At 41.8% G+C, this 27,138-nt stretch overlaps 1 protein-coding gene across 8 annotated transcripts in view; it reads right to left on the reverse strand.

Annotated features, from left to right (window-relative positions):
* PBX1 (PBX homeobox 1) overlaps positions 1-27,138 on the reverse strand; it is a 332,130-nt gene that overhangs the window by 70,885 nt on the left and 234,107 nt on the right. For 5 of the 8 annotated variants that reach the window (XM_051858427.2, XM_008264149.4, XM_051858426.2 and 2 more), the window contains 4 exons: positions 20,943-21,133; positions 14,266-14,401; positions 8,649-8,808; positions 438-550 (listed from right to left, as the gene is read on the reverse strand). In XM_051858427.2, coding sequence (XP_051714387.1) covers positions 438-550; positions 8,649-8,808; positions 14,266-14,401; positions 20,943-21,133 — 600 coding nt within the window. The remainder of the gene's footprint in view (positions 1-437; positions 551-8,648; positions 8,809-14,265; positions 14,402-20,942; positions 21,134-27,138) is intronic. The other 3 variants (XM_051858430.2, XM_070077423.1, XM_051858429.2) reach the window with 1 other exon arrangement.

Genomic DNA, 27,138 nt, shown 5'->3' on the forward strand with positions numbered 1-27,138 from the left:
ATGTGATACTAATGTAGTTGCTCATTAATTACCCCCTTATTTGGCAAAAATTGAGTGTGGGGAACCAACAACTGAGAGCAAGACTCGGAAATTGTGACAATGAACCACACTCCTCCGCCGTTTCCCTTTAGTGAATGAAAAAGACTCAGGTTCCACTTGCCTAATATGTGTTGGCTACCTCACCCTGTACTTGCCACTCTTCTCCTACCTTCCTGGTGTGACTGACAAGCCAGAGCCAAATGCATTCACAAAGTGTGGACAAGATTCCCCATGACAATGGTGTCTTATATCTGGTTTGGTTTGGTTTGGTTTGGCTGATGATAAGGTTTTGGTTCTGATCTCTCTTTCTCCCTACAGAGAAGCAGGAAGTGCCAATACAACTGAGGGCTCTTGGGCTCTAGTGCATTCAGCTGGCGGCATATTGGCTGGGTCCCTACCTGTGATTGCACGTTGGCTCCAACCTGGGCCCCTTGGTAAGAATCCCCATTGAGTGACTGCACGCTCATGAACAAATCTCCAGAGTTTGACATGTTAAAAGAACTGGAAGAACCTGGAAAGGAAAGAGTGAGGCACCTGAATCACAGAAAGGAAAAGGCTCGACCCCCGCAACTAACAGCCAAGAGGAAGAACGACATGCAAAGCAACCCCCCTCCCACCACAAGCTAAAATAAAAATAACAACAATAGAGTCTGGTTAGTAGCATGAAGAACAGAGCAAGCAATAAAGGGTGCACACCTTTCAGGTTACATGAAGCCACACCTTACTACAAAGTTGCCCATAGGACTGCATCAAGCTGAGAAAGAAAACATTTAGTCTTCTCAACTTAATCTATTTGGATGGGAGACAGTCTCCAGACATAGGGTCTCTCTTTCCTATTTGACTAAAATTCTAGAGTTGGCAGGGGAACCACAAAGGAAGACTATAGGGTGGTCAATGATATTTCTCCAGCACAATGGAGCACATGAGCTATTCAGTTGGAGTCTAACTATGTTATTATCTCCTCTCATATGAGGAGCAGCACCTGAGAAGGGACAGCATGGAAGCAATGATACACAATTGAGCTGGCCCTAAGATATGGGTCTGTTGACGTTCCTTATTTCTAGGAAGAAGCTGACATTACTTGCAGGGTGGTAAACAGCCCAAGAAGCCTTGAGGTCCACAAAACTACATGAGCATAACCTCTCCTTCCCTGCAACCTGTTGGTACTCAAAATGCAAGATCAAGACATTGAATAATGGGCCAGAATCCTCAAGCATGTACAAACTGTGAAATGCTGACAATGATAATCTTAAAAGTAGGCCTCCATGTTAACCATGTGCTTTCTCCTCCCAGAGATGGAGGCTTCATCCAGAGAGTTGGCATTTAGGTCCACCCTGGTACCATTCAAAACCCATCGGCTCCACCATGACAAATCTAGCTCTCTCTCAACCTAAACACAAGAGCTTGCAAAAGCTTGATATTATTCTGAAGTCATCGTGCAGCTCAGCGCATTAGGAAAGAAAGCTCAACGTGCAAAGTTTAGTTAAAACATGACGTTAGCCTGGAAAAGGAGAGACCTTAGGGACCCAGGTCAGTTGCATTTTATTATTTCCAACCCTATATCGTTCAAGTTGCACTCTTGCCCTCATATTCTGAGACAGCCATCATCAGCGTGGAATTGCCCAACAATGATTCATGCCTCAGCTCTGACATTTTCTTTTCTGCTAAAATATGGATTTTTTTAAAAAAATTTTTTGAGCTCTCCCAAAGAGCTGTCCTGTCCCACATGGACAGCTGCTACAACTAAGCAAAGTAGAAGGCTTTTAGCCCCATAGAAGGGACCACTTAAAAGTGATGAATGCCCAACTCTGCCATTAAGCTCTGTGCTTAACTATATCCACAGTGTCTTTATACTCCAACAGTAGGAACCATGTAGAGGGACCAGATAATTTATAAAAGTTGGGGACAACCCCAAAACCAGAAATATCTCCATTTTTCTTTATTCTGTGGGATGTTCACCCACATGCAAGGAACTAACTATTACAACATAAACTGACCTTGCACCTAAATCCCCTCTCATTCCTTCTTTCCTAGGAAAAAGTAAATGTTTTCTTGGGGGAGGAGGGAAATAAAAGACTGCGATGATGCCATAGTTCTGCAACATGCCCTTGCCTCATCTGGCACACATTTCTTTGTTGACCTTATCTGAAAGGAATTACAAAATATGGGTCTTAGCAAAACAGTCGTAAGACTGGACTAGGTGTGACTTATACCCAGTCACTGGGGTGAAGGCTTTGACCTACAACTTTCTGTAACATGTCTTTGAAATTGTCCTCCCCAACATATGGATGAAGTACTGTGTAGGATAGATCCCACTGTTATGCCAAGATATGTCAAATCCAGTCCTTTATATGCTAGTTATAGCCATCTCAAGTCTTTTTGTAATCATAGGGATATAACCCAAAAAATAAAAGCCATTTTGTCATATTGCAATATAAGCTTACATTTAGACATCATCAGAACCATGACAAGTCAGCTCCAAGAACCCAAATGACAACTGTTTCCACGTCATCAGACTTTTTCCCCCCAAGAGTGTTCAGTTTGCAGCTCAGGTATTTTATTTCTGTCTCAATCAAATGCCATGTAATAAACACATACCCTCTATGCTTGGCTGATGGTTTATTGGAAATTAGCACACAAATGGAGAAGTGGGAGAAACCCCCAAAGGGCTATACCAATGCCCGGCAACATGGCACCCCTGGAATCATGAAGGCAGGGATTGTGCCATTATAAGACATACACTGCAATTGACACAGATGACTTAAAAAATATATGTGCATAGATAAATTGTAAATATGTCTGGCTGCCTAATGTACACAGAGATAAATATGCGCATATAAATGCACCTCATGTACAAATGCATTTGTATCACAGCAGTAATTGCAGAAACAGTCCCTTGTGCTCTTGGCTCTGCTGTCTCAGCATTGCATTGTCTCCACACACCCATGTACAACACTCCCATGGCTGCCGACTCTGATAAGTATCTAGAGGCACAGATTGCACTCGGGGAAGAGATCAGGTGCCACCAATGGCATATTAAAGCAGACAAAAGTCTGCACAAAAATCTAAATGACGAAGGGAGGACACGTTCTTCATCCAGCACTGCAAGTTGGGAAAAACTTATCACAGAAAGGATCGCCTACTGAGAAGTGCAGAATTCTTAGACAAAGAGAGAATAGGCTTACTTAGAGGTGCTGGAGGACTCACAGACAGCTGAAACACAATTACCTGGCTTGCTCAGAAGGTCATTCAACAACCTTACCTGCAGGTTGTTTTGAAGAAATCAGCAATTATTAGAAGCACATTTTAAGATGTGCGTGTCAGTTAAAAGGTTCTGAATTTGGCTTAGGAAGGGAGGCAAGTGGCTCATTTAAACTTTCATGCAGATATTCAGGGCATGTACAGAGCTGAATCTGCACTCAACTAAACAGAGAAGACATAATGCTTCACCTATGAGTCTAATGCATTTTCCTGGGCAAACATAATGATGTGAAAATCTGTTAACATCCATTTTCATAAGACAATTTCCTTAAGACTGAATTTCTACTCTAAAGAATCTTCAGGAGACTTAAGTTTCTTCAGGAAGAAACAAAAAGGCAAAAAACATTCAACTTCATAATCTGAAAAATAGAATAGTAATGACAAAACCTAAACCTAGAGCAGGGTTTCTCAACCATGGCACTATTTCTATCTTGGGCTAGCCTTTGATATGGGGGATTTTATTATGCATTGTAGGATGGCAGGCCACATCCCTGGTCTCTATTCACAGGATGTCTGTAGAACCTTTCCTCCAAAAAACATCTCCAGACTTTATTGAATGTCCCTTGGGGTACAAAATCACCCTTAGCTGTGAACCAATGACCTTGAACCTCTTAAAGAGTCCAAAGTGTAAGTTTTAATACTTTGTGAGAATTATTTCTCATAGCAGTTCTATGAAGTACCTGCATGTCAAGCATGGCCCCAATTTCTTTTCTTTTTCTTTTCTTTTTCTTTTTTTTTTTTCTTTTTTGACAGGCAGAGTGGACAGTGAGAGAGAGAGACAGAGAGAAAGGTCTTCCTTTGCCTCCAATGGCCGCCACGGCTGGCACACCGCGCTGATCCGATGGTAGGAGCCAGGTACTTTTCCTGGTCTCCCGTGGGGTGCAGGGCCCAAGCACTTGGGCCATCCTCCACTGCACTCCCTGGCCACAGCAGAGAGCTGGCCTGGAAGAGGGGCAACCGGGACAGAATCCGGCACCCTGAATGGGACTAGAACCCGGTGTGCCGGCGCCGCTAGGCGGAGGATTGGCCTAGTGAGCCGCGGCGCCGGCCCAATTTCTGTTTAAGGCCTCACACAGATTGTGTGGCCAGCTTGATGACCCTGGACTCCCCATACCATCTGAAGCCTCAGAGGATAGACCCTCTTTTCTAGATGCAACGTTAATTATGTTTCTTGTTGTTTCTGCATTTCCTTTTCCAAATTCCAAAATCTGTTGTTCCTCTATCCTTGGGGCAGAATAAAAAGGGGAAGGGTTGCTAGACCCATGTGAAAATCCTTCCATAGGTGTGCTTGACAGGGTTTCAGAGACCCAGTTCCAGCAGGAAGGGTTTTCCTTTCCCACAGAAAAATAAGAGAGAAACATAAGAAATAATATGTGAGCAAACATTTGAAAGATAGTCTTTCACCTGGTTTTTAAAAATAAAGCTGAGAAGCATTTCTGTGGATTTATCAAATGGCCAGTCAACTTTTCTGGATGTGTTACCTCTTCTCTAACTGGAGGTACTGCATAAAAATTTCCCTTAGGAAGCCAGAGTTCAGGGCTTTAACACAAAGCATTTCCACCAGCACTGAAAAACACCAAACCTTCTATGGCGGTGTCATAGGATTATGGACAGGCTGCCATCGACGGAAACAGTGTAACAGGAAGAACCTTCTGGCTGAATGGGCTGCTATCTTTGATGTGCACATATAGCTAAGTATAAGACTGCCTATCTGGGGGTCCTGTGACCACTTAGCTAATCATAGAACCTGATAAAACATCAAGGCTGATGCTGTGCCACAGCAAACATCTGTAATGCACAACCCAATTTCTTCCTTCCTGGATGTTAAAATGTTCTCCAGATGACAGCCCAAGCTTCCAGAGAGGGATCATTTTTTTGAGGTCTTAATTCTTCCTTTTATAATCTCATCAAAAATAAGACATCTAGAATGCATCATTCTAGGTCCCTCCAGAATTACCAACCCAGGGTTGTAACTATGGCTTCCCCATTTTTCCCTTCTCTACAAACCCAATTTTCCCTGCTTCCTATTTGACTCATGCATTTTGTCCAACTCTGCTGGTGTAAACCATGAAGCAGGCTTAAAGTCTCTGAATGCTGGCTAATCCCCCACAGGTCCTAATCCCAGGTGAATTTGTAATGAACTGGGCTTAAGCAAAAACGAGACAAGGCAAATAGCAACAGACAGGAAGGCTTGGAAGTGGTCTTGGCTTCTTTTTTTTTTTTTAAGGAATTATTTATTTATTTGAAAGAATTATATATAGAGAAAGATAGAGAGATCTTCTATCTGTTGGTTTACTTCCCAAGTGGCCACAAAAGCCAGGACTAAACCAGACTGAAGCCAGGAGCCAGGAATTTTGTCTGTGCTCCCACATGGGTAGCAAGTGCCCAAGTACTTGAGCTATCTTCTGCTGCTTTCCCAGGCCATTAGTAGGGAGCTGGATGGGAAGTGGAGCAGCCAGGACATGAACCAGTGCCCATATGGGATACTGGTGTTGCAGGCAGAGGCTTTACCAGCTAAGCCACAACACATGTTCCAGAAATGGTCTAAGAAAACAGGCTGAAGTGTTGCTCTCTACACAGAAGCCTCTAGAGGGAGGAGGGTTTACTTATAAATTATCTTTTTTTGCAGTAGAAGTTAGATTTCTACTTAGTAAAGCTTCTGGTAAAAACTCTTGCTTCAATACTGAGGAAATAAAATGTTCCTAGGATCTGGTGCTGTAGTGCAGCAGGTTAAGCTGCTGCACTTGGGATGAATGCTTCCCACATCACAGTGTCTGGTTTGAGTTCTGGTTACTCAGCCTCCCATCCAGCTTCTTGTTAAAGCACATGAGAAGCAGTAGATGATGACCCAAGTATCTGGGTTCCTGCCACCCGTGTGCAAGACCTAGATGGAGTTCTGGGCTTCTCGCTGCAGCCTAGCTTAGTCCAGATTGTTGAAGGCATTTGAGAAGTGAATCATTGGATGGAAGATCTCTCCTCTGTCTCTCCCTCTCACTCTGTAACTCTGCCTTTCAAATAAATAAATAAATAAATACATCTTTTAAAAAAATAATAAAATTTCTTAGGTTTCAGAACCCTAGGCTTAAAAACTGCCAAAATGTATTTTAACATATCAACTTCTTACTTAAAAGTTGCCATTTCAATTATTATTTAACCTTTGAAACTGCTGAATAGCCAGTACACAACCATATAAATACCCTATGTGAAAAGCTGTAATATTTCAAAATTCTCATTTTATCTATTCAATGATTTGGGTTGTGTTAAGAGCAGAAGAAAATACAGAAAAGCCCACTGATTACTTTTCATGTTCAGACATTTGTCTTTCAAAATCCCATGCTATTGCACATGTACAATAATATTTTCTTTTGTCTATACTTTAGAAAAAGCGCTACATAGGGGGTTCCTTTGCATATTATTTCCAACAATTTAGACACAACTGGAAGGTATAGCTCAAATTTTCCATTATAATTTACTTTGTGCTCAGAATAGTCACATGAAGTTTAAGCTACCAGAAAAAATCCTTAGAGAACTTTAACCACGGGCTGCCGCTCCGTAACAGCCAACATAACTCTTAAACACAGAGTAAGGGTTAAATGCTTACTTTTCTCTTTTTAAGGGATTTTGGAAAGAATAAATAGTTACCGATTTAGTAATGAAGGGAGTCCACAGGGCCCTTGTAAGGACTAGTCATAAATCATGCTAAGCCATCTGTGATACAGATATATCAGGGACAGGAAAAAGTCATTTTGATATCTGTTTTGCATTATGATAACCTTTGCAGGAGTGTTGAGCGCATTTTTGCTAATGTTGACAGAATTGTACTTCTACCAAAGAGACAAGTGGAAATGTCTGCCTAGCAGTGCAATTCAACTTGTGTTGTTGGGGCTGAAATGCTTAATAACTGACCAGATGGGGAAGAAGGAAACTCTGTTTATTGAACCTGCTAACCTTGATCCTTTGTCAATCATAATAGGATGGGAAAAGAAGAAAACAAACAAACAAACAAAAAAACCTTCAAAAAACAAATATATATTCCTTATAGTAGCCCAACTTGCCGTGCTGAGAAAAATAAAACTGGATTGAATTCTACTTTGTCTCACCATATCCATTTACAAAGCCCAAGCCATTCTTCATGCATGATTCCATTTAAACAAAAGAAGGCCATGACGGTACAGCACTGTGGCTTGGAGAACCTAATGATAACAAATTAATGCATCTAGAAGCTCACAGAAGACATCAGTGTGGAGTGCTACGTGTCTACAATAACAAGTCACCAATGAGGTTGAAAGAGAATTTGTCTTAGTGCACAAATCAGCTTTGGAATCAGAGATACAGCATAGTTCAAGAATTGTTAGAAATGACATTTGTAATCACATTGTGGCCAATATAGTTAATTTTGTGCCTCTTTAAAGCTGGAATCAACAACTTTCGTGGACGTGCACCTCACAAAGTCAATGTATCTTGCTCATTATGGGGAAATAATACAACCTGCTATCAAATTTATTTAACAAGGAAATATTTCTACTTTTGTCTTACAAAAAAAAAGTATCAACATGCCCTCCACATGATATGAACAGGAAAGTTCTATTTTATACATTATTGACTGGTGCTTCATATATGGAAATTCTGAACTGATGGCACAAGGCACATGCTGGCCTAATCTGAAATCAGTGATACAATGAACATTCATTAAAATAAAACTTAGAACACAGCACATAACCAATAATGTAAAATGCAAATTGAAATCTGAATAATCTTTTATTAATGATTGGTAATTTTCCTTAAAGTTTGCATATGAGAAACCAACAAAATAAAACAATACAGAACAAGTATAAATAAAAGAAATAATTGTAGCCTGGTTTTAAAGATGAGAATGCTCTAATGAGATATTTGCTAGATGTGTGAATATTCCTGTAAAGAATGTATGCTAATAGGTGACCCAGACAAATGTGGAGGGAAAAACAAAATAGACAAGGATAAAAACCTTTAAGGAACAGACCAAATGATAGAACCCCAAAGGACCAACTCTAAGTATTCAGTTTCACTTATCTACTGATTTTCTGAAAAGAGAATTTAAAGATCTCATTAAAACCAACCCATTTTTCTCTGTCCCAAATTATATAGACCCATTTAATGCAAGCCTCCAGATACCCACCTTGCAAACAGTCTAACACATTGCGCTTTGGGAGTGAAAGGAGAAACCACAAGTGCCAAAAAATATAATCAAACACTTAAACCAGAAACTTAAGAACCTTTGAATAATTAAAAGCAAACCCCAATATAGGAAAAGCAAGTATAAAAATGGAGAACACCGCCTTCCCCCAAACAACAACAACAACAAAACTAACCAGCTGAGTTGGGAGTTGAGGGTGAGTTAGCTTGGCTTCCATGGGCTGACACGTTGGTAGCAGTGACAGCTGTTTTGGCAGCATAAATATTGGCTTCCTCTTGAAATTTACCTATGTTCTTCTTGTACCGGATTCGCTTATTTCCAAACCAGTTTGATACCTAAAGCAGTTAAGAGAAGATAAGAAAGTTAACCTTTTTTCTTTCAGTGACACTGCAGAAGAAAAAGGAGGCTTCTGAAGGGGCTGAAGGGGTGGGCAAGAGGGTCTTCTCCTATCGTGACTCTGCAGTATCACTGAATAGAGCCGAAGTTACATCTTCCAGAGGAGCAAGTGCACAAGATGAGACTCCCTCGCTTAATATGAAATCACAGCTAAACCATCCTGGTGGAAATGTTCCCAAAGAGGGGCTGCTCAGTTAATCTAGAGTCCTTTTAATTTGGAACAAGCATTTTCAATGTGCTTACCTCTTAGGTTAAGGCCTAAAATAAGCCTAACAATTCATGAGTAATGCCTGTTTCTTATCAATGTTAAAGCTAACTTTACACACATAAAATACAGATTTTAAAATATCAATGTAGATATATATCACTATATGAGTGCTGTAAATAATACATTTAAAATTTTGAGAAGCTAAATAATATTAATATGGACTTGAATTCTTAGCTGCATTGTACTATAGACCTTAGGATTGGCATAATTCAATCCAACCGATTTCTCTGAATATTCTGTGTTATCTACATAAGGAAAAGTTTGGTGTTATCTACGTAAGGAAATCTGAAGCATACAACTGATTACTTCTTTGAATTCCAGGCTTTAAATGTTAGAGCCAATGAACATAATGAACCTAATTTACTTTCATTTGTTAATTTATTTCCTGCATGTGGTTCACAGCAGCTATCTGGTCCCTCAGCCTTTGTACACCAAGGCCTCTGCCAGACACAAGCGGAGACACAGTGAAATTCAAGTTTTACCCCTGTAATTTCTGCCTTGAGGAAGAAAGTTTTATACGTCATGCTCCAGATGTGATTTCAAAATAAAATGCTGTGATTGTCATATAGGGACACAGAAAAAATATGGATCTGGTAAGGGAGGAGGGAGTTGATCACACACATATCACAGAATACATGTAATTGACATTTGGCAAATAAAAGTCTTGCAAACCTCCACTTATTTTTTAAGTGCATTGGAAAATTTATAATGTCTTATAAGGGTAGCCTTCAGAGATCTATGCAGCTTATACAGAAATGCCAAGCCTTTGATATAACGGTCAAACTGTACCATTGCAATATTAGTAAATAAAAGAGAAAAAAATTTCATGCTGGTTCAACAGAAAAAAAGAGTTAAACTGGGAGAGGAGTGCACCTATGAGTACATCTCAGGACCACTGCCTATATAATTTCATTGTGAAATTAATGTTTTTTCTTGATATAACTTCACTATTCATATGACTCAATCATCATCAATTAATTATTAATAATTGCTTTTTGATTTATACATAAATTAAGGAGAGAGGACAAAAGGCCAGGAGATTTTTCTGGGGTAACTGAATGACTGGAAGAAAGGAGAGAGAGAAGATAGTTTAGGGGGGCTGTGAAGGAAGAAAGGAAATGCCTGAGATCCAGTTAAGTTAAATCAGACAGGTGTGGAAAAAAATGAGAAGGAAGAGCGTGGTCAGGGAGTTGTAGTGGGAATGATTCCTTTCTAATTGAGACTTGAACTGGTAGCGAAAATGCTAGTTCAGTTCAAGCATTTCCTATATTGTCCACTAGGCAATAGCCTCTGCTCTAGACAACGCACGGAATCAGTGCTTTCATTAATTAACTAATTGCTCAACAGTCGTAGATGAAGCGTCTAACATGTGTTAGCCACTAGAAATGCACAAATGAAACAGAGTATGAGACAGGTATTAGAGAAAGGATAGCAGATTTTGTAGGGAGAGTTTGATTCACATTTTGATCCTGTTAAGTTTGAAAAGCTGATGGGTAGAGCTATGGCAAAGTCCAATAGGAAGCAAGACCTAGGAGTCTGGCATTGCAGGAGAGAAGTCCCATCAGGATATTAGAATGGAGTTTATATTTCTGTTGTGGCCATGAAATAGATTCCTTAAATGAAGTATGTGGAGAGGCCAGCACTGTGACGTAGCTGGTGAAGCTGCTGCCTGCAGTGCCAGCATCCCATATGGGTGCTGGTTTGAGTCCTGTCTGCTCCACTTCTGATCCAGCTCTCTGCTATGGCCTGGGAAAGCAGTGGAAGATGGCCCAAGGCCTTGGACCCCTGCACCCGTGTGGGAGACCTGGAAGAAGCTCCTGGCTCCTGGCTTTGGATCAGTGCAGCTCCAGCTATTGTGACCAACTGGGGAGTGAACCAACGGATGGAAGACCTCTCTCTCTCTCTCTCTCTCAATGGATGGAAGACCTCTTTTTCTCTCTCCACCTCTCTCCCTCTCGCTCTCTGTCTCTCCTTTTCTCTCTGTGTAACTCTTTCAAATAAATAAATATTTTTTAAAAAATGAAGTATGTGGAATAGTGCTCTTCGAAGTTATATGTTCAAGAACAGCTTATTAAAACAGATTGAGGCCTCAACCTTAAGGATTCTGATTGAGAACTGAGACCCAAGAATTTACATTTCTAACAAGCTTCCAGTGATGCCAATGCCACTTTCTGTGGATCACACTTCAAGTACCCTAGTAAATGGCTTTTTTTTATGTTTTTTTTTTTTTTTTGACAGGCAGAGTACACAGTGAGAGAGAGAGAGAGACAGAGAGAAAGGTCTTGCTTTTGCCATTGGTTCACCCTCCAATGGCCACTGCGGCCAGTGCGCTGCGGCCAGCGCACCGCACTGATCCGATGGCAGGAGCCAGGTACTTCTCCTGGTCTCCCATGGGGTGCAGGGCCCAAGAACCTGGACCATCCTGCACTGCACTCCCGGGCCACAGCAGAGAGCTGGCCTGGAAGAGGAGCAACTGGGACAGAATCTGGTGCCCCGACCGGGACTAGAACCCGGGGTGCCAGCGCCGCAGGTGGAGGATTAGCCTATTGAGCTGCAGCACTGGCCGTAAATGGCTTTTTAGAGGTCTAGGGAGAGAATGGTCAGTAGATGCATGTTTAGGTGGATTTTGTTGGATAAGTATGCTTTATCTTTTCCCTTTCTTTTTGCATCAAGAGGAGTCAACAGCTTTTAGTAGATTTAAAATAATCTATAACTTTAATGGAGCACGGTTAAGGACTACTGGCTTGAGCATGAAAAGATGGGGTCTAAAGAAAGAACTACAATGTTTAGGATAGGTAGAGACAGTAGATTTTTTAAGAAAACTGAACAGAGGGCTAGCATTGTAGTATAGCAGGTAAAGGGTGCTGGTTCATGTACCAGCTGCTCCACTTCTGATCCAGCTCCTTATTCATGGGCATGGGAAAGTAACAGAAGATGGCCCAAGTGCTTGGGTCCCTGCCACCCATGTGGGAGGCCCCGATGAAACTCCTGGCTCCTTGTTTCAGTCAGGCTTCCACCTGGTCATTGTGGCCATCTGGGGAATAGATGAGCAGATGGAAGATCTCTCTCTGGTTGTCTCTCCCCTTCTATCTGTAACTCTAATTTTCAAATAGATAAATAAATATTAAAAAAAAAAAACTGAGCAAAAGATGCCCAGGAGAAAGGAGGAAAACTCAGAAGAATGTAAAGCAAAGAGTGTCAAGTGAAATTTAAGAAGCCAGGGTGGTTATTAACAACAACAAAGACAAGAAAGACATGGCCCAAAAAGCATCCTCTGGATTTGGTAACAATAGAGAGATTTTGGAAATCAAATAATGCAAATGCAACTAAAATCCTAAAAAGAAAGAGTGAGCTCCTTACAATCCCACGGTTGACTCTTGTCAAAAACATGCTTCTCACCTGATGCTCTTTCTATTCTATCATAATATGTTTCTTCTCACTGGGACATGTCTGGCCATGGTGGAGTAGCTTGATTGCTGTTGGGAAGCAGTGAGGTGAAGAGCCTGGGATGGCTTTGGGAGGGATGTGGGGAGGGAAAGGTGACAATAATTTTATTGGACAAATTTCTTGTGCCTCAAATCTCCATAAAGAAGGAACAAGCCAGGATTCCACATCTTATCTAGCTGTAATATAGGCTGTCTTCACAAGGGTTGGTTTTGCTATCAATGGAAATGAGAAATTCTGAACCCTGAACTTGAATTTCAGACAATAGAGTAATTTAATTCTATTCTAAGCACAGATTTCAGGACTGAAATTCACTGACTTGTGAGTCAGTGATGTGTTTCATACCTACAATCATCCCTCCCCAAAGCAGCAAATATTAGAAAACATCATTTCTTTTTTCCTTTGAACAAGGACTCTAGATTTAGACAACAATGGTTACAATCCTAGAAAAAAACTACTTGAATTTGACCACTGATATTCTACTTTCCCAGAACTGTCAAGACTAGAAATGACCTTCAGCTAGGTCAAGGTACCTAATGAAGGTCTGAATTAAAAGGGGGTTCTCAAGGATGTTTGCTGCTGCAAAATACCCCTCAGCTTGTCGAGGAGGCCCTGACACTCCCTCCATTCTGCAAATACCTTTTTGCGGAATTCTACATTCTGCCTGGACCTAATTCTGCTGAGCCTAACACAGGTAGAGGGGATCCGCACCCTGTGGGGACTAAGAGGAGCCAGGATTCAACTGAAGGAAGAACAGATGTTCAGACAATGCAAAATAACATCTACTTTATTTCAAAAAAAGGTTAACTGAAGTCACTCGAGAGAGTAGACTTCTCCACAGCTCTCTCTCCTCCCTGCTTTTAATAGAAATATCAGCATACTTAGTTTTCTTGCATGTAATATAATTCTGAGGGAACCTTTCAATAGATTTCAGAACTATCAGTAGTGGCATTTGAGGTTCAGATTGAATACGAAGTTTGGAAGGATCCTTTGAGTGAATAAAATGTAGATACACACAAATATTGCCTACTTATGTATTTCATATTCATGCTCAAGACTCTGGGTCTATAAAAATTTTGTAACATATCTTTCCAAGTCAACAGGCACCTACTGTGGCTATTGTTCTGTGGGGGACAGGGGTACTCAGTGACATTTCGTGCAACTGTTCCAATGTAATCATGGTGACATGTAAAAGTTCCTACACCCCATCAGTTACAGAGGCAGCACATCAAGAGAAGACATTTAAGCCCCTTTTCATTTAAAAGGCTCTAAAATAACAAGTTCCATTCACTGCCTTTGAAAGCTCTTGGATTGGGCAAAAAGTGGGCTAAGGAAGTGACAAAGATTGAGAAAACAGTGGGACAAATTCAAAGAAAGTTCCAAGTACATGTAAAATACTTCACTCATTTGAAGCAAGAGAATGAGTGCTCAGTGAAAATGACCCTGCCCCTATTTTTATACTGTACCCTACTTATTCTCTTCCTTCTGCAAATCCCTTTTAAGCTCTTCCAGGCACTTACCTGGAAACTCTGGGATATGTATCAAGTGCTTACCTTGCCACTTTCAGGTTTTAGCTGATGGAGCTCTCGAAGCATGCATTTCAGTAAACCAGGACCTCCAAGATCCTGCCATTTGGCTCCACCATGGCCAGGCTACAGGATGAGCCTCCTGTAGGACCCCTTACCTGGGAGACTGTGATGCCACACTTCTTGGCTAACTCCTCTTTGGCTTCCTCACTGGGGTAAGGGTTGCTGAGATGGGAATAGAAATATTCATTCAGGATTTCCGTTGCCTGTTTGTTGAAATTCCGTCTCTTCCGCCTTCATAAAGAGAAAGGAAATAACACCACCAAAGTTCACACCAAATAAATAGAAAATGGGAAAGAACAAGATCTACTTCCAGGAAAAGACAAATTTTTGAGCAAAAGCTGTGTGCAAAAGGGCTGAATGACCAAATCATGACTAAAATGATTTCTTCAATACTTCATTCTACACTATCTGGGTACAGGAGAGAGGAATGATATTTAACCAAAATTTGAACCATCTTGGTTTTGATTCCTGCATCAACTGAACGTCAGTTGGGTGAGTTTGGTCTCCTTGCAAAACACCTCAGCTTCTTCCATAAAAAAAGAGTCTCACTGATGTCACAGAGTTAGAGGAAGTGAGAAAGGAGGCCAGGTTTGGACAGTAGGCAGCTCAGTGGTGAGGTTTATTTTTCCCACCAAAATCCAGGCATTGGGCCTTATCTCTACAGTAATAGATTCCAGTCACCCACTTTTTACAACTAGCAAGGTAGATACGGTTATTCTATTTACTGATGAAGAACTGTATTCATAGGTCACTTAGCTGGTACATTTCAGAGCCATCTTAACTCAAGTTGGCCCAACTACTGAATCCAGCCTCTTTCACTATGCACACTGGCTCCTAGAAATCACACAGGGACTCTGGAGCTCTATGTTAAAAACAAGGTATCATTTTGTCTCTCTTCCACCCCAGGTAAGTGCATGCAACATTTTAAAAGCATCTGGGGAAGAAGGCAGGGAAGTGACTGCAATGAATCCTCTGATTTCTTGACCTCCTTAGATGGAAAGAAGTGGCCTTCCTTGGCCAGTGCAGCAGCTAAGTGGTAAAACAAAAGCCCGCAGAAATCTTTTCCACATGTATGTTGCCAAAAGAAAGCAAACCACTTTGTGAATCAAGGTGTTTTTCTGTGTTTTTTTTTTTTTTTTTTAAGTGTTGATTGAATTAATGTAAAGTGAGAAGCGCTTTATTACTTCCTCATAGCTAAGACCTGAGGACAGCCGAGAGAGCTACTTAACAGGGACTCTGGGCTCACTGCAGACATAGGTTGGCCCTCCTGGAGGGTTTAGGGCCTTCATCTTGAGAGTTCTATTCGCACTTTTCCTTTCCTGCTTTTATTGAAAGCTTCTCCTTAAAGTAAAGATTTCTAGAATATCCCTGGTTATCCCAGGACATAGACTTCCCCAATTCAGCCAACAGAAAGCTCCGATGGCCACGCTAGACAGGAAATTCAGCTAATACTGTGTTTTCAGGGTCCCTCTTGGATTAATTAGCACACTAAAGTGCCTGATTTTACCGGATGAACACCATCTGTCCACAGGTATTAACCACATCTGTCCAGATTACGCCAAGCCCAAGTTGCTCTCCCAAATCACGCTGAGTTTCTGGGTCACCCAGCATCAAAAATTGGACAGATTGGATTAAAAAGCGCAACTACAAAGTAGGCCTGTGTTAAAAGCTCTCGTATGATGGGGATTTGAGGAAGATGGCCAAGTGGCTGACTGTTCTCCAGGCTGGTCTTTAGATAACTTCTGGCTTCTTCTCTGCCTGAAGAAGATGCTGTTTTAGGCCAGGGCCCCCCGAAGGCTCCCCTAATTGGGAGAGCCTTGGTTGTTTGCATTAGCATTACAGTGTGTTTTTTGGGACTCTTCCAATTGAGCTCACAGAAGCCTCCCTGGATCTGGCTGGTGGCGTGGGGATGGTGCAGGCAGCTGTTCCTGCTCTGTTCTCCTCGTGATGTGCACTAGCCCCTAGGTGGTCTCATCCACGCCGACGGATGGAATCGCTTACCTCCCCTGTCAGTAGCTGTCTTCAGCCAGGGCCTTTGAAATCCAAGGATGAGGGTTTTTCAGAATTTCAAGAAACTTAGTGAACAGAGCAGCTCTATGATGGGAAGGCTGTTCAGGAGAACAACTTCGGCTTGGAGTGTTGTCAGCTCAGTGAGTTAACTTTGTGATTTCAAGCCCATCAGGGGCTTTGATCATGGGTTTCTAGGCTTTTAGTTTAAGAAATGCGAGAGTTGATTAAATATTATGTGATAAAATGCAAGGTTTTAGGGAAGGAAACCGTTTGACTCACAGGGCCCATGGAGAAATTTTTATGAAAGACTGATGATAGTGAGAAGCACAGGCATCATAGACAACTATTGTTAACTACCAAACATGTTATCTCTAATACCTCTCCAATGAGCATTGCCTTATTTACCACTGCATATAGTAGGTGCTAACTCAAACTATGTTTCCAAAAATAGTAGCACCTTCCACTCAAATTGACTGTCTTCTTTGTAGCCCTTATTATTTAACGGTGCCACCACAGAAACAGTTCACTGCAGTTGCTAACTTGTTCATTCATTCGAATATTTGAATGGCCAAACTCTAGGAGTAGCTAGTATGGCCAGAACCTAAGGGTGATTCTCAACTGTTCCTATGTATTTACCTTCATCAGATAAGATGAGCCCCCAGAGCAAGGCCTGTTAGTTCTATCCTCTTAAATCTATCTTTTGTTCCACTCTTGTTGTCGTTGGTAGTTTTAACATGTCGTCATGGGATCATCTGACTTGTACTGCCCAATAGTACCTTCTGCAGTGAGGGAAATGTTCTTAATCTGTGCTTTCTAATACAGGGCCATTAGCCACAGGCGGCTAGCATGCACTTAAAATATGGGCAGAGTAAGTGGACAGCTAATTTTTAAATTTTTATTTAGTTTAACTTAATATAATTAATTTAAATTTAAAATCAAATAGCCACATACCAGACAACGCAACTCTAGACTGATATTTTCCAGAGCCAAGTGTCCAGCAGCCTTCCTGGAGACAGAGTACAGTTCTGGGGACCCCATCAAAAGCATGGAATATCTTGGACACGTCCTGCTTTACTCTACTCCATAACATATGAGATAGGAATATTTTCCTCTGAATATTTACATAAAATGCAGGAGGTTATGTGCTCTGTGAAGACTGGATCCACATTTAAATACATTTTCTTTGTCTTTGGCATTCCAGTGGCTAATATAACAGAGGACAGGAGAAGTTCAATTAAGTGAATAAATAAGTCTTAATCTAGTGCCATTTGGACTGGACCATACTAGATGTCCTTTTTTCCTTTCTTACCATCTTCTTCTTTGGTAATTCATTGTATATAACCATCTCTATCAAGGTGAAGTACAAAGATATATTTCTAATCTCTTGTTTATTATTTCTATATGTTCCAAAATGTTATGGGAAAAAGTTTGAATTACTGCTTGAAAATCATTTAGCATGGGGCCGGTGTTGTGGCTTAGTGGGTAAAGCTGCTGCCTGCAGCACCAGCATCCCATATGGGCTCCACTTCCGATACAGCTCCCTGTTAGTTTGCCTTGGAAAGCAGTAGAAGATGGCCCAAGTGCTTGGGTCCCCACACCCACATGGGAGACCTGGAAGAAACTCCTGGCTCCTGGTTTTGGTTAAGCCCAGCTCTGGCAGTTGCAGCCATTTAGGGAGTAAACTGGCAAATGAAAGACCTCCCTCTCTTTTTTCCTCTCTCTCTGCCTCTCTGTAACTCTGTCTTTCAAGCAAATAAATCATTTTTTTAAAACTAAGCTTAAAAGGAAAAAGAAAATCATTTACAGTGCTGACAAATTTGCTTGCTCTCTCTTTCTAAACTAAGGAAGCCATTATGTATAGTTGGACAATCAACCTGTATGGCACAATGTTTGGTACATAGCATGAGAGGATAAATTTTGAATGCATGGATAGACTTTTCAGCCAAACTTTCCCAGCACTGTTAAGTCAATGTGAGGAAGAGGAAAGGATTTGACTTGAGAGGGACAAACCTGGGCCAAGTACTCAGTAGAGGAGTGTAGTGAACAGAATCCTAAGATTCCTGGCCCGTAGTGTACATACTTCCTTGGGGAGGGGATGGGACAGTGACTCTGAAGGGACATCACTCCTCTTATCAGTTCCTAATCACTCAACTTTGAGGAGTGAAAAGGATGAGTCAGTGAAAACCTTAAAATGGAGAGATTTTCCCACTGGCTTTCAGAAACAAAGCAAGCAGCTGCATTGCAACACTGCCCATGCCTGGGGAGTCCCTGAGAAACCAGCCCCTGTGGTTGGGCTTGCAATCATAGGCAGCTGCATTCTGCCTACAACCACAATTTGCCTAGAAGAGAACCCCTAGCTTGAAGGAGATCACGGTCTCACCAATGCCAAATGCAACTTAGGTGAAACTGGGGCAGAGGATCCAGCTAAACCTTGTCCAGACCCCTGCTCAGCAGAAACTGCGAGATCCTAAACCTGTGTTGTCTTCTGTTGCTAAATGTGGGCTGACCTGCTATGCAGTAATAGAAAGCTAATACAAGGCTTGTTCCACAACAAAATAGTAACATTCAATTCTACATACCTATTAGATTACAAAGGATAATCCTATTACTGTATCAATCTCTCTTTGTGCTTTATTTGTCTTCCATGAAATCTTTTCTTGAGGAGACCCTGCCTATCAGAGGCAGCCTGTGAATGGAGGTGTCAGCAGGGAGTACTGTATGTCTTTCTTCCTAGGGTTTGCTTGGCTCTGCTTTCCCAGTTGTAGTTAAGGACACTGGAGGCAATGCTGTGACTTCCTCAATCAGGAAGTCTGGGCAAACATTTATTTTTGAGCTGGGAAAGTCATTTGCTCCGCCTTCGGCTGGCATTTGGGGTTATGTTCTTTCACTGGTAATAAATATACTTCCCCCTCACCCCCCAAATAAATCACAATAGTTTAGTTGTTTTACTCTTGAATCTTGGCTCAGAGACAGTGATTCAAAGGTTGCAACCAAAGCAAGAAAGAGATTCTGTCTTCAAGTGATTGTTCTTCTGGTGCCAACTGGAACAATCTAGGCAAAGGCTGGTGCAAGTGAAAAGAACTATGTACAAAGCTCACCAAGTTTGTCTTTTAGAGCCTGACCTTCAAAACTGGGCACAGTAGAATTACTACAAGAAGAAAGCCAATGAGACAATGATTCTGCTTCTCCCTTCTCTCAGATATCATTCTTGAAAGAATCCAGTCTGGACCCAATCTCTTTTTTTCTTTTTAGTATCGGCCAACATAAATACCAACTCCAGCATCTTAACCAGGGAGTTACCATGGGGATAGAAGTGACACATGCAGTGTGGTGGTGGCAAAAGCACAGAAGAGAGACCCAGACAGGGGCCACAAGTCACTGCATTTTGCATTGTGTGGAACAGGTTGCCTTAAAGAAGCCAGGCTGAGAAATGGCCATGGGGCTAGGGTGATGCTTTAGGGTGATTTTGCCTATTCCTGCTTTATCACTAAAATCAATCTAGGAAAAACCTATCTTTATTTTCACTTTCTTTTCACACATTCTACAGGATTCTATTGGTCTAGGGATGCACTCTGCTAGGTGGTATTCTCATTCCCTCTTCCAAACAACTCAGAACACATGGAATTAAAGGGAGATTAGAAAAAGATGCCAGAGCATTTTAAAGATGTTTATGGACTGTAAAGCTCACAGTTGTGAAGAAAGAGGAAAACGCAGGTAGGAGAGTTGTTTAACACATGATTTCAAGGGTGGTGAAATTCAAGAGAACAGTGCATCATTCTCTGTGATTGAAACTGCACAAATCTATAGATCACAAAATGGTATACTGGCCCTGATGTATCTGACATTCTCATAATGACAACTGTAGACAGAAATTATTTTCAGGAATTGAAATAACGAACGATGATAACTGTATTCATAAAAGATACACCCTGAAACGTAGGCATTATATCAATTATTACAATATTTTTCTAAAGTAGATGGAAGATACATTTATCACTCTCCTATAAGTTGGATAACAGAAGCAAAAGGAATCAAAGTGAATCTTATATATCTATTGATCTAGATTTGGAATACCAAGAACTGATCACTCGTTCTTATTTCCCAGTTACTGTCTTCTTGAAAAAAGACCCTTCTATCCACAATTTCTTCAAAGGAAACCTTTGAACTCATGAGCAGCGATACCATATAGAAAACACCAAACCAGATACCTCCTGGACCCTCAAGTCCGAAGTACCACGTCTTACTCCTCTCTGGATGTCTAAAACTCAGCTCAGAGTGTGGCTCATGGCAAAGTATTCATACATGTGTGTTGAACTGAAAGATGTGCTCCCTTCCTACCTATGGATAGCTTTCAGACAAACAGAACTGACCCTCTTGGAGAACGCATATCCTTGCAGCATGGTAGTGAGATGGCTACAGGCCCATGGCTATAATGTGCATCTACAGCAAAGGGTCCCAAGGCTACAAACACAAAAATATTCCACCTCTCTCTCACGATAATTAAGTCATCCTTGCTGCTCACCCAGTACGAGTAGCAATGGTCAGGAAAATCATCCTCTCTAATCACACATTTTCTTGGCCCTGTGTGATACCAATGACCTCTCCAACCTCCCAATCTGTCTTTACCAAAATTAAGGACCATCTACTATCTTCACGCTACTGTTTGGCTCAGCACTTAATGTGGTGAAACTGGAGCCTTCAAAGATGGCCAGCCTGTGGTTCTCCAAGAGGACAGGGCAGCACTGCCCCACCAAACACTCACCGCGCATCCAGAAACCGGGAACGCAGGATCATGACGGCCTCGCACGTGCTCTGCTTGAGCTGCATCTGGATGGAGCTGAACTTGCGGTGGATGATGCTCACCATCCGCTCGATCTCCTTCGGGGAGATGGGCCTGGTCCGGCTTTGTTCTCGCAGGAGATTCATCACGTGGGTGGTGAACTCATTGCATGCCTGGAACGGCAGGACGACAGGTAAGGGAGCCTTGAGGACCTGAGTCTCTGCATATATCAGGTCCACCATGTGAGGCTGGTGGGCTTGGTGAAAGATCTATGGAAACTCAAAAAGCCAGGACAGTTTGTGGAATTGTGGCAAATCAGATGGACAGAAAATGTGACTGCCTGGAAATTTCTTTCAGCTACCCAGGATCCATGCTTTTGGTTTTTTTCATGTAAAAGAAAATTCTTCATCATTTATTCCAAATCATTTTCATCATGATCTTACTGCTGTGAAAGGAAGGAACATAAATCCTAGGATAAAACACAGTTTACCACCCTTTGCTCCTGTATTAACAGTGAAAGAGAATTTGGGGTCAAATATATATCATGATGTATGTGGAGCTTCCAAATACTCAATTCTGGGATGCATAAACAGCCGGAAGAGTTTAAGCGAAATCACAGAATGAAAAGCTCTGATAACTCTTCTAGGAGATTCTTCATCAACCTATTTCTGTTTCTAGTTTTAGTATAAGAACTGCTCCCGTGTTAGCCATTTCAAGATCCACTCTGTCTGCAACACAAGGGGACTCTGTCCCCAGAGGGCTTGTAGAAACACCACCCAAATGTGATTTGGGGCATTCAGGAACTAACTCTAAAGAAATTAAAACTCTCAAGTTCAGACCCACACACATGAACTCTGGGAGTGAAATTGGAAACTGTATTTCCTCATCTGCTTGTTTTACAGTGGGGAGAACTGTGGCCCAGAGACGTGAAGGCACGTTCCTAAAGGCACAAGGCAACCAAGATGGGGCAGAGGCGGGAAGGAGATGCTTCACCTGCCAGGCCATGGCTTAAGAGGCTAAGCCTGCTGCTCTGAAAACTTGTTCTTTCATTACCATTACTTAGCATCCACAGTCTGATTTCCTTCGCTAAAGCTTCAAGCAAACACCTATTCACAGAGTAACTCTCAGCTATGCTGTAAAACTGGATTAGATTTACAATGAGAAAGGCAAGTGGATGCTTTGAGAATTGAGGTACTAAAGTCTCAGAGGTCTCTTACTTAAACTAATAGCAGAAACACACCTCCTTATTGATGACATTGCAGTGCTGCTGCTTTTATGACACAGAGCCCTTCTCCTGGGTCAAGAATGCAGGAACACAGTAGTAGCACAGGCTCACTGATTACATATGCAGGAACTGCTTTGAGGTTCCCTGGATGCAAACCTGTAGGCTGATGCATCAGGGGGCTGTGTCCAAACTCGGAGAGTGGGAGGCTCTGTAGAGACTCTGTCTCCATGAATATTTGAGCAAATCCTTCATTTTTATTCACCCTAACCCTATAGCAAGGCTAACAGTGCCCATACAGAGAGCTGCAGATGGAATGAGTGGCTCACAGGGACACTGCAGAGTTGGCTGAGTAGATGTGGGCGTCCTAGGTTCAGATCCCTGCCTCTGGAACTCGTGTAGCTGGAAGATCTTGGGAAGTTACTTGACAAATTATTGCCTCATTTCCCTCACTTGTTAGATGGGGATGTGGTGTGGATTAAATGAGTATTATATGTGTGCTGGGGCCTACAAATGCATGCCATCCTCAATTCAAAGTACAAACTACTTGGGAAAATTACTTTCTATGGTGAAGCTGAACATCTTTTTATTTGATTATTGTTGATAGCCTTTGCCTATGTTCCTGCTGAATTAGGGTCTTTTCCACTTTTTATTTGTTGAACTTTTTATTTAGTGGAGCACTGAACCTTTGACTCTAATCTAAATTAAAAATATGTCATCTCAAAAAATAAATAAAATATAAAGTTGAAATTAAAAAAAAGAAATCCAACATATTATCATAATTGGATAAACTTCTCCAGGCTTCAGTTTCTCTCTTGGTAAAAATACAAAGGAACTTCAAAAAGTTCATGGAAGGGGTCAGCATTGTGGCACAAGGGGTTAAGCTGCAGATGTCAGCATCCCTTCTCAGAGTGCTGGTTCGCGTCCTGGCTACTCTGCTTCTTGTCTGGCAGCAGATGATGGTCCAAGTGCTGTGTCCCTGCCACTCACATGGGAGACAAGGATGGAGTTCCTGGTTTCTGGCCTTAGCCTTGCCCAGACCTGGGTGCTGCACCATTTTGGAAGTGAACCAGGGATAGAAGATCTCTCTTTGTGTCATTCTGCCCTTCAAATAAACTTTTACAAAAAATTCATGTAAAATGGAATTGAAAGGTAAGTTAGGGCTGACGTGGTGGCAAATTAAGCCACCAATTGTGATATCTGAGTGCTGGTTTGAGTCCTGGCTGCTCTGAGAACTAGAATGGAAGATCTCTGCTTGCCCTCTTCTCTCCTCTGTCACTCTGTCTTTCAAAGAAGTTAATAAATTAATCGTTTTAAAAACAGATAAGTTTATGCTGGTAAAAAAATTTTGAAATCCACGCATATGAGTCCAGGTGGTAAATATATCCTTTCAACTCTCCAGGCATACGTTGAAGATAAATCCATAGCTGATTGGATCCTTAGAATATTTTGTTCTCCACTAAGAAAAGTGTTGATACAAACATAAGATCTGTATTACAAGCTTGTGCCCTACCTAATGTTTTCCCCTAAATGGTACAAGAAGTGGAGAGCAATCAAACCTGGCAGCGAGTAGTGAGTGAGCTGGCTGAGATTCTGGGGCCGTGAGATGGCCGAGTGGGGAGTTGGCACATAGCAAGGATCCCAAGCATCTTTCTAGGGAAAGGCAGAATCCCGCAGGGTTGCAGCCTCCCCACCTCTTTGGGACTCAAATGGTCCAGCAAACCATATCTCAGCTGGGAAGCCACAGTGCTAGGCTAATAATAATGTGCTTCATTACAGGTTAACATAGCACTCATGATATCGGATGTTTATTTAGCGTCTTTCATCCTGGAGCCCTTTCTGCTCTAGGATAAATAGACGTGGAGTCCTCTCACCCACTGCTGAGGTGCAGCAAAGCAGCTGTTCCCCAGCTGCTCAAGAACACACAGCAGAGAGCGGACAGCTCCAAGTCCACTTCAGATGGACAGAGCACAGTGATCCACAATGCACTACCCACACCTCTTCCCCTGTTAGCCCATGCTTGGCATCTTCAGAAGCTGGGCTACGTTTTTGAGATCAGGTGCTCACCTTAAGTCAAGAAGTAGACTATCTTGTGGTCACAGGTATGACTAATGGTTAAATAGAGTGCCCATAGGCTGAAGGTTTTTGATGTGGCAGTCATAGGCAGAGGACAGCCACTTTTTGGAGCTCAAGGTGCTGCCTCTCCAGGGTTGAGGTACTTCTAAAAAGGGGCTTCCCTGGCTCTAGGGCAGCAGACAATAATGAAGGCCTCTTGGAGACCCTTGCAAAGGTCCTGAAGTTTTAGCTCACACCCCACACTCTATGCAATGTGCCTTCTTCCCTTACTCAGTGCAGTTGGGTTTGGGTGTCAATTGTACCCAGAAAAGTAACTGGGAGCTCTCAGTGGTGAACTGCATTAGCCCAGCTCAGGTCAGCATCAACGAATGTGCCCCATTCAATATTCCAACAACATTATTTCCAAAAGCCAAAGAGCTACGCAGAGCTACAAGAGGGTGATTTCCTTAAATAGCTCCTAGAATACAATTAGGGTTTCTGATACCATGGTTTTAGGTGCTAGACTATGCTAGTGTTTAAACACCTTGGCTATCAACATGATCTGCTGAAAAAGTGTTTTACCAATCCTATGTAATGAATAAAACAATTTCCCCCTTTCTTTCTAATGAAAGTCTCTAGAAGCTTCTTTATTCAATAATCTCAGGTGAAACAATGGCTGGTTGAAGTAGTTTCTCTCTTTTTTTTAATTGGGGGGGGTGTGGATGTGAGAGGAGATATGATAGCTAATTATTGTGTGGCTATCTGCCAGCACCATACCCTCCCCTCAGAAAAAATTCTAGCAGAATAAAATATTAATCAGTTTGGAAATTTCAAATAGGTACTACTAAAATAGACAGTGATATTTTTTATTTGAATGGGGTTTCTTGCTTTAAAAAAAACACCCATGAGGAATTGTTACAGAAAAATGAAGAAGATATATCTCTCAGACACACTAGCTAAAGGTTAATAGCATAATTTCCTACAATCTGCTATTTACTATAATTAACAACACAACTAATATTAATAAATTATTAACCATCCAGGGTGCATTAAGCAGTAGTCACACCTTAACCAGAAAATGCCAAAAAAAAAAAAAAAAAAAAAAAAAAAGAGAGAGAGAAACAAAGAAAGCGAACATTTTAGAACTTTTTAAGAATGATAACTATAGTGACTACTACTACTACACATGTCTAACTTGCTCTGTACTGGTGGGAGTACTACCCAAAGTTCCCAATTTCCACAGTTTTATTATTCAGAAGAGATTTTTATCACCAGCCTCTCTTAGGTGCTACCAACCCAGTTCAGGGAAGTAACAGAAAGGACATTAGCTACTCCATGGTCTACAGATGTAGACACATTCTCCTTATTAAACAGTTAGGCATTGTTCCAATGAGTTTTCCTGGGCTAAGGGGCAAAGACCACATTCCAGGGCTAACTGTGTCACTCACGGATGGGTGACTTCAGACACGTCTTCACCTCTGTCTTCACATCTGTACCAAACTGGAGATGATGATGGCATCTATCCTGATACCTCGCCACAAACTTGCTAAAGGAGCAAGTGCAATTATGCGGCCACTATGTATCATAATTGGGAAACAAGCTATTGAAATACTGCTGCTGTCAGCGTTTGCATTTGGATGCCAGTGTAAAAGTGATGAGAGCTTCATTCAGGAAAACAGTTATTTCATCTCTGTTGCTCGCAATCGGAGCTGTGACTAAAGCCCATTTTCAACACCTTCCACCCTAACCTCCCTTCCAGGTATGAGACTAGGGGGAAAAGCCAGATGATGGGCTCTTTTTGGGCCATTGTTGTTTGCATGGGTTCCCCAGGATGATAGGCTGTCAGGCAAAGGCCAGTCTTCCTGGTAAAGATGAATGTGAAGAGAACTGAGCAGGAAGTACCAAGAGGCCTCTTAGGGGTCTTTAAGGAAGGGTCCCAACTGTCTTCCAGAGTCAGGTTAGGGAAGACTCCAAATTCTCTCACGGCGGTCCAGATGGGGTAACTTATAGCTGGGTCAGGTGTTTGTGCTCAGCACTTCCTAGTGTCTGGGGAGAGGTCTCCTTGGCTGACACTGTGGCAACAACACTGGTTCTTTCCAATTAGGGGAAAGACCATGACTCTCAGCCCATTTTTGTTTTTCTCCTTTTCAACCCTCTATTCTTTTCCTGATGGTTGGATTTCACCATGCCTGGCTATAAGCTCTACAGCACATTTTGTTTCCCACCTAAAAGAGGAGATTTGTAGAAATACACTTCTAAAGTAGACAGGAATGCAATCATGCAACTTGCTTTGTTTTAAATTTTAAAAAGGCTATTTCTATTTGAAAATGTAAATTTTCTATGAGGCTTGCATTCGCCTGCCATCCAGACAATTGTAAGTGGACTACTGAGAGTTTTCTGCCTTTTGTGTTTTCTCTCTCTTTTCTTTTGAATATTAAAAAAAGAAAAACTGGGGGCTGGTGCTGTGGAGTAGTGGGTAAAGCCTCTGCCTGCAGCGCCAGGATCCCATATGGGCACCAGTTCCTCGCCTAGCTGCTCCTTTTCTGATCTAGCTCTCTGCTATGGCCTGAGAAAACAGTGGAAGACAGCTCAAGTGTTTGGGCCCCTGCACCTGCAAAGGAGCCCCAGAAGAAGCTCCTGGCTCTGGATTGGACCAGCTCTAGCCATTGTGGCCATTTGGGGAGTGAACTAGTGGATAGAAGACATCTCTCTCTCTCTCTCTCTCTCTGTAACTCTACTTTTCAAATAAACAAATAAGATCTAAGGAAGAAAGAAATAAAGAAAGGGAGAAAGAAAAGGAGGAAGAAGGGAAGGGGAGGGGAGGGGAGGGGAGGGAAAAAACTAAAAATGCAATGAAAGTAAGTTAACATAGAATTTCAGTTCAATATGGTATCCGCAGAG

The sequence above is a fragment of the Oryctolagus cuniculus genome, chromosome 7 (genome assembly GCF_964237555.1).
Source record: "Oryctolagus cuniculus chromosome 7, mOryCun1.1, whole genome shotgun sequence".
Classification (NCBI taxonomy): Eukaryota; Metazoa; Chordata; class Mammalia; order Lagomorpha; family Leporidae; genus Oryctolagus; species Oryctolagus cuniculus.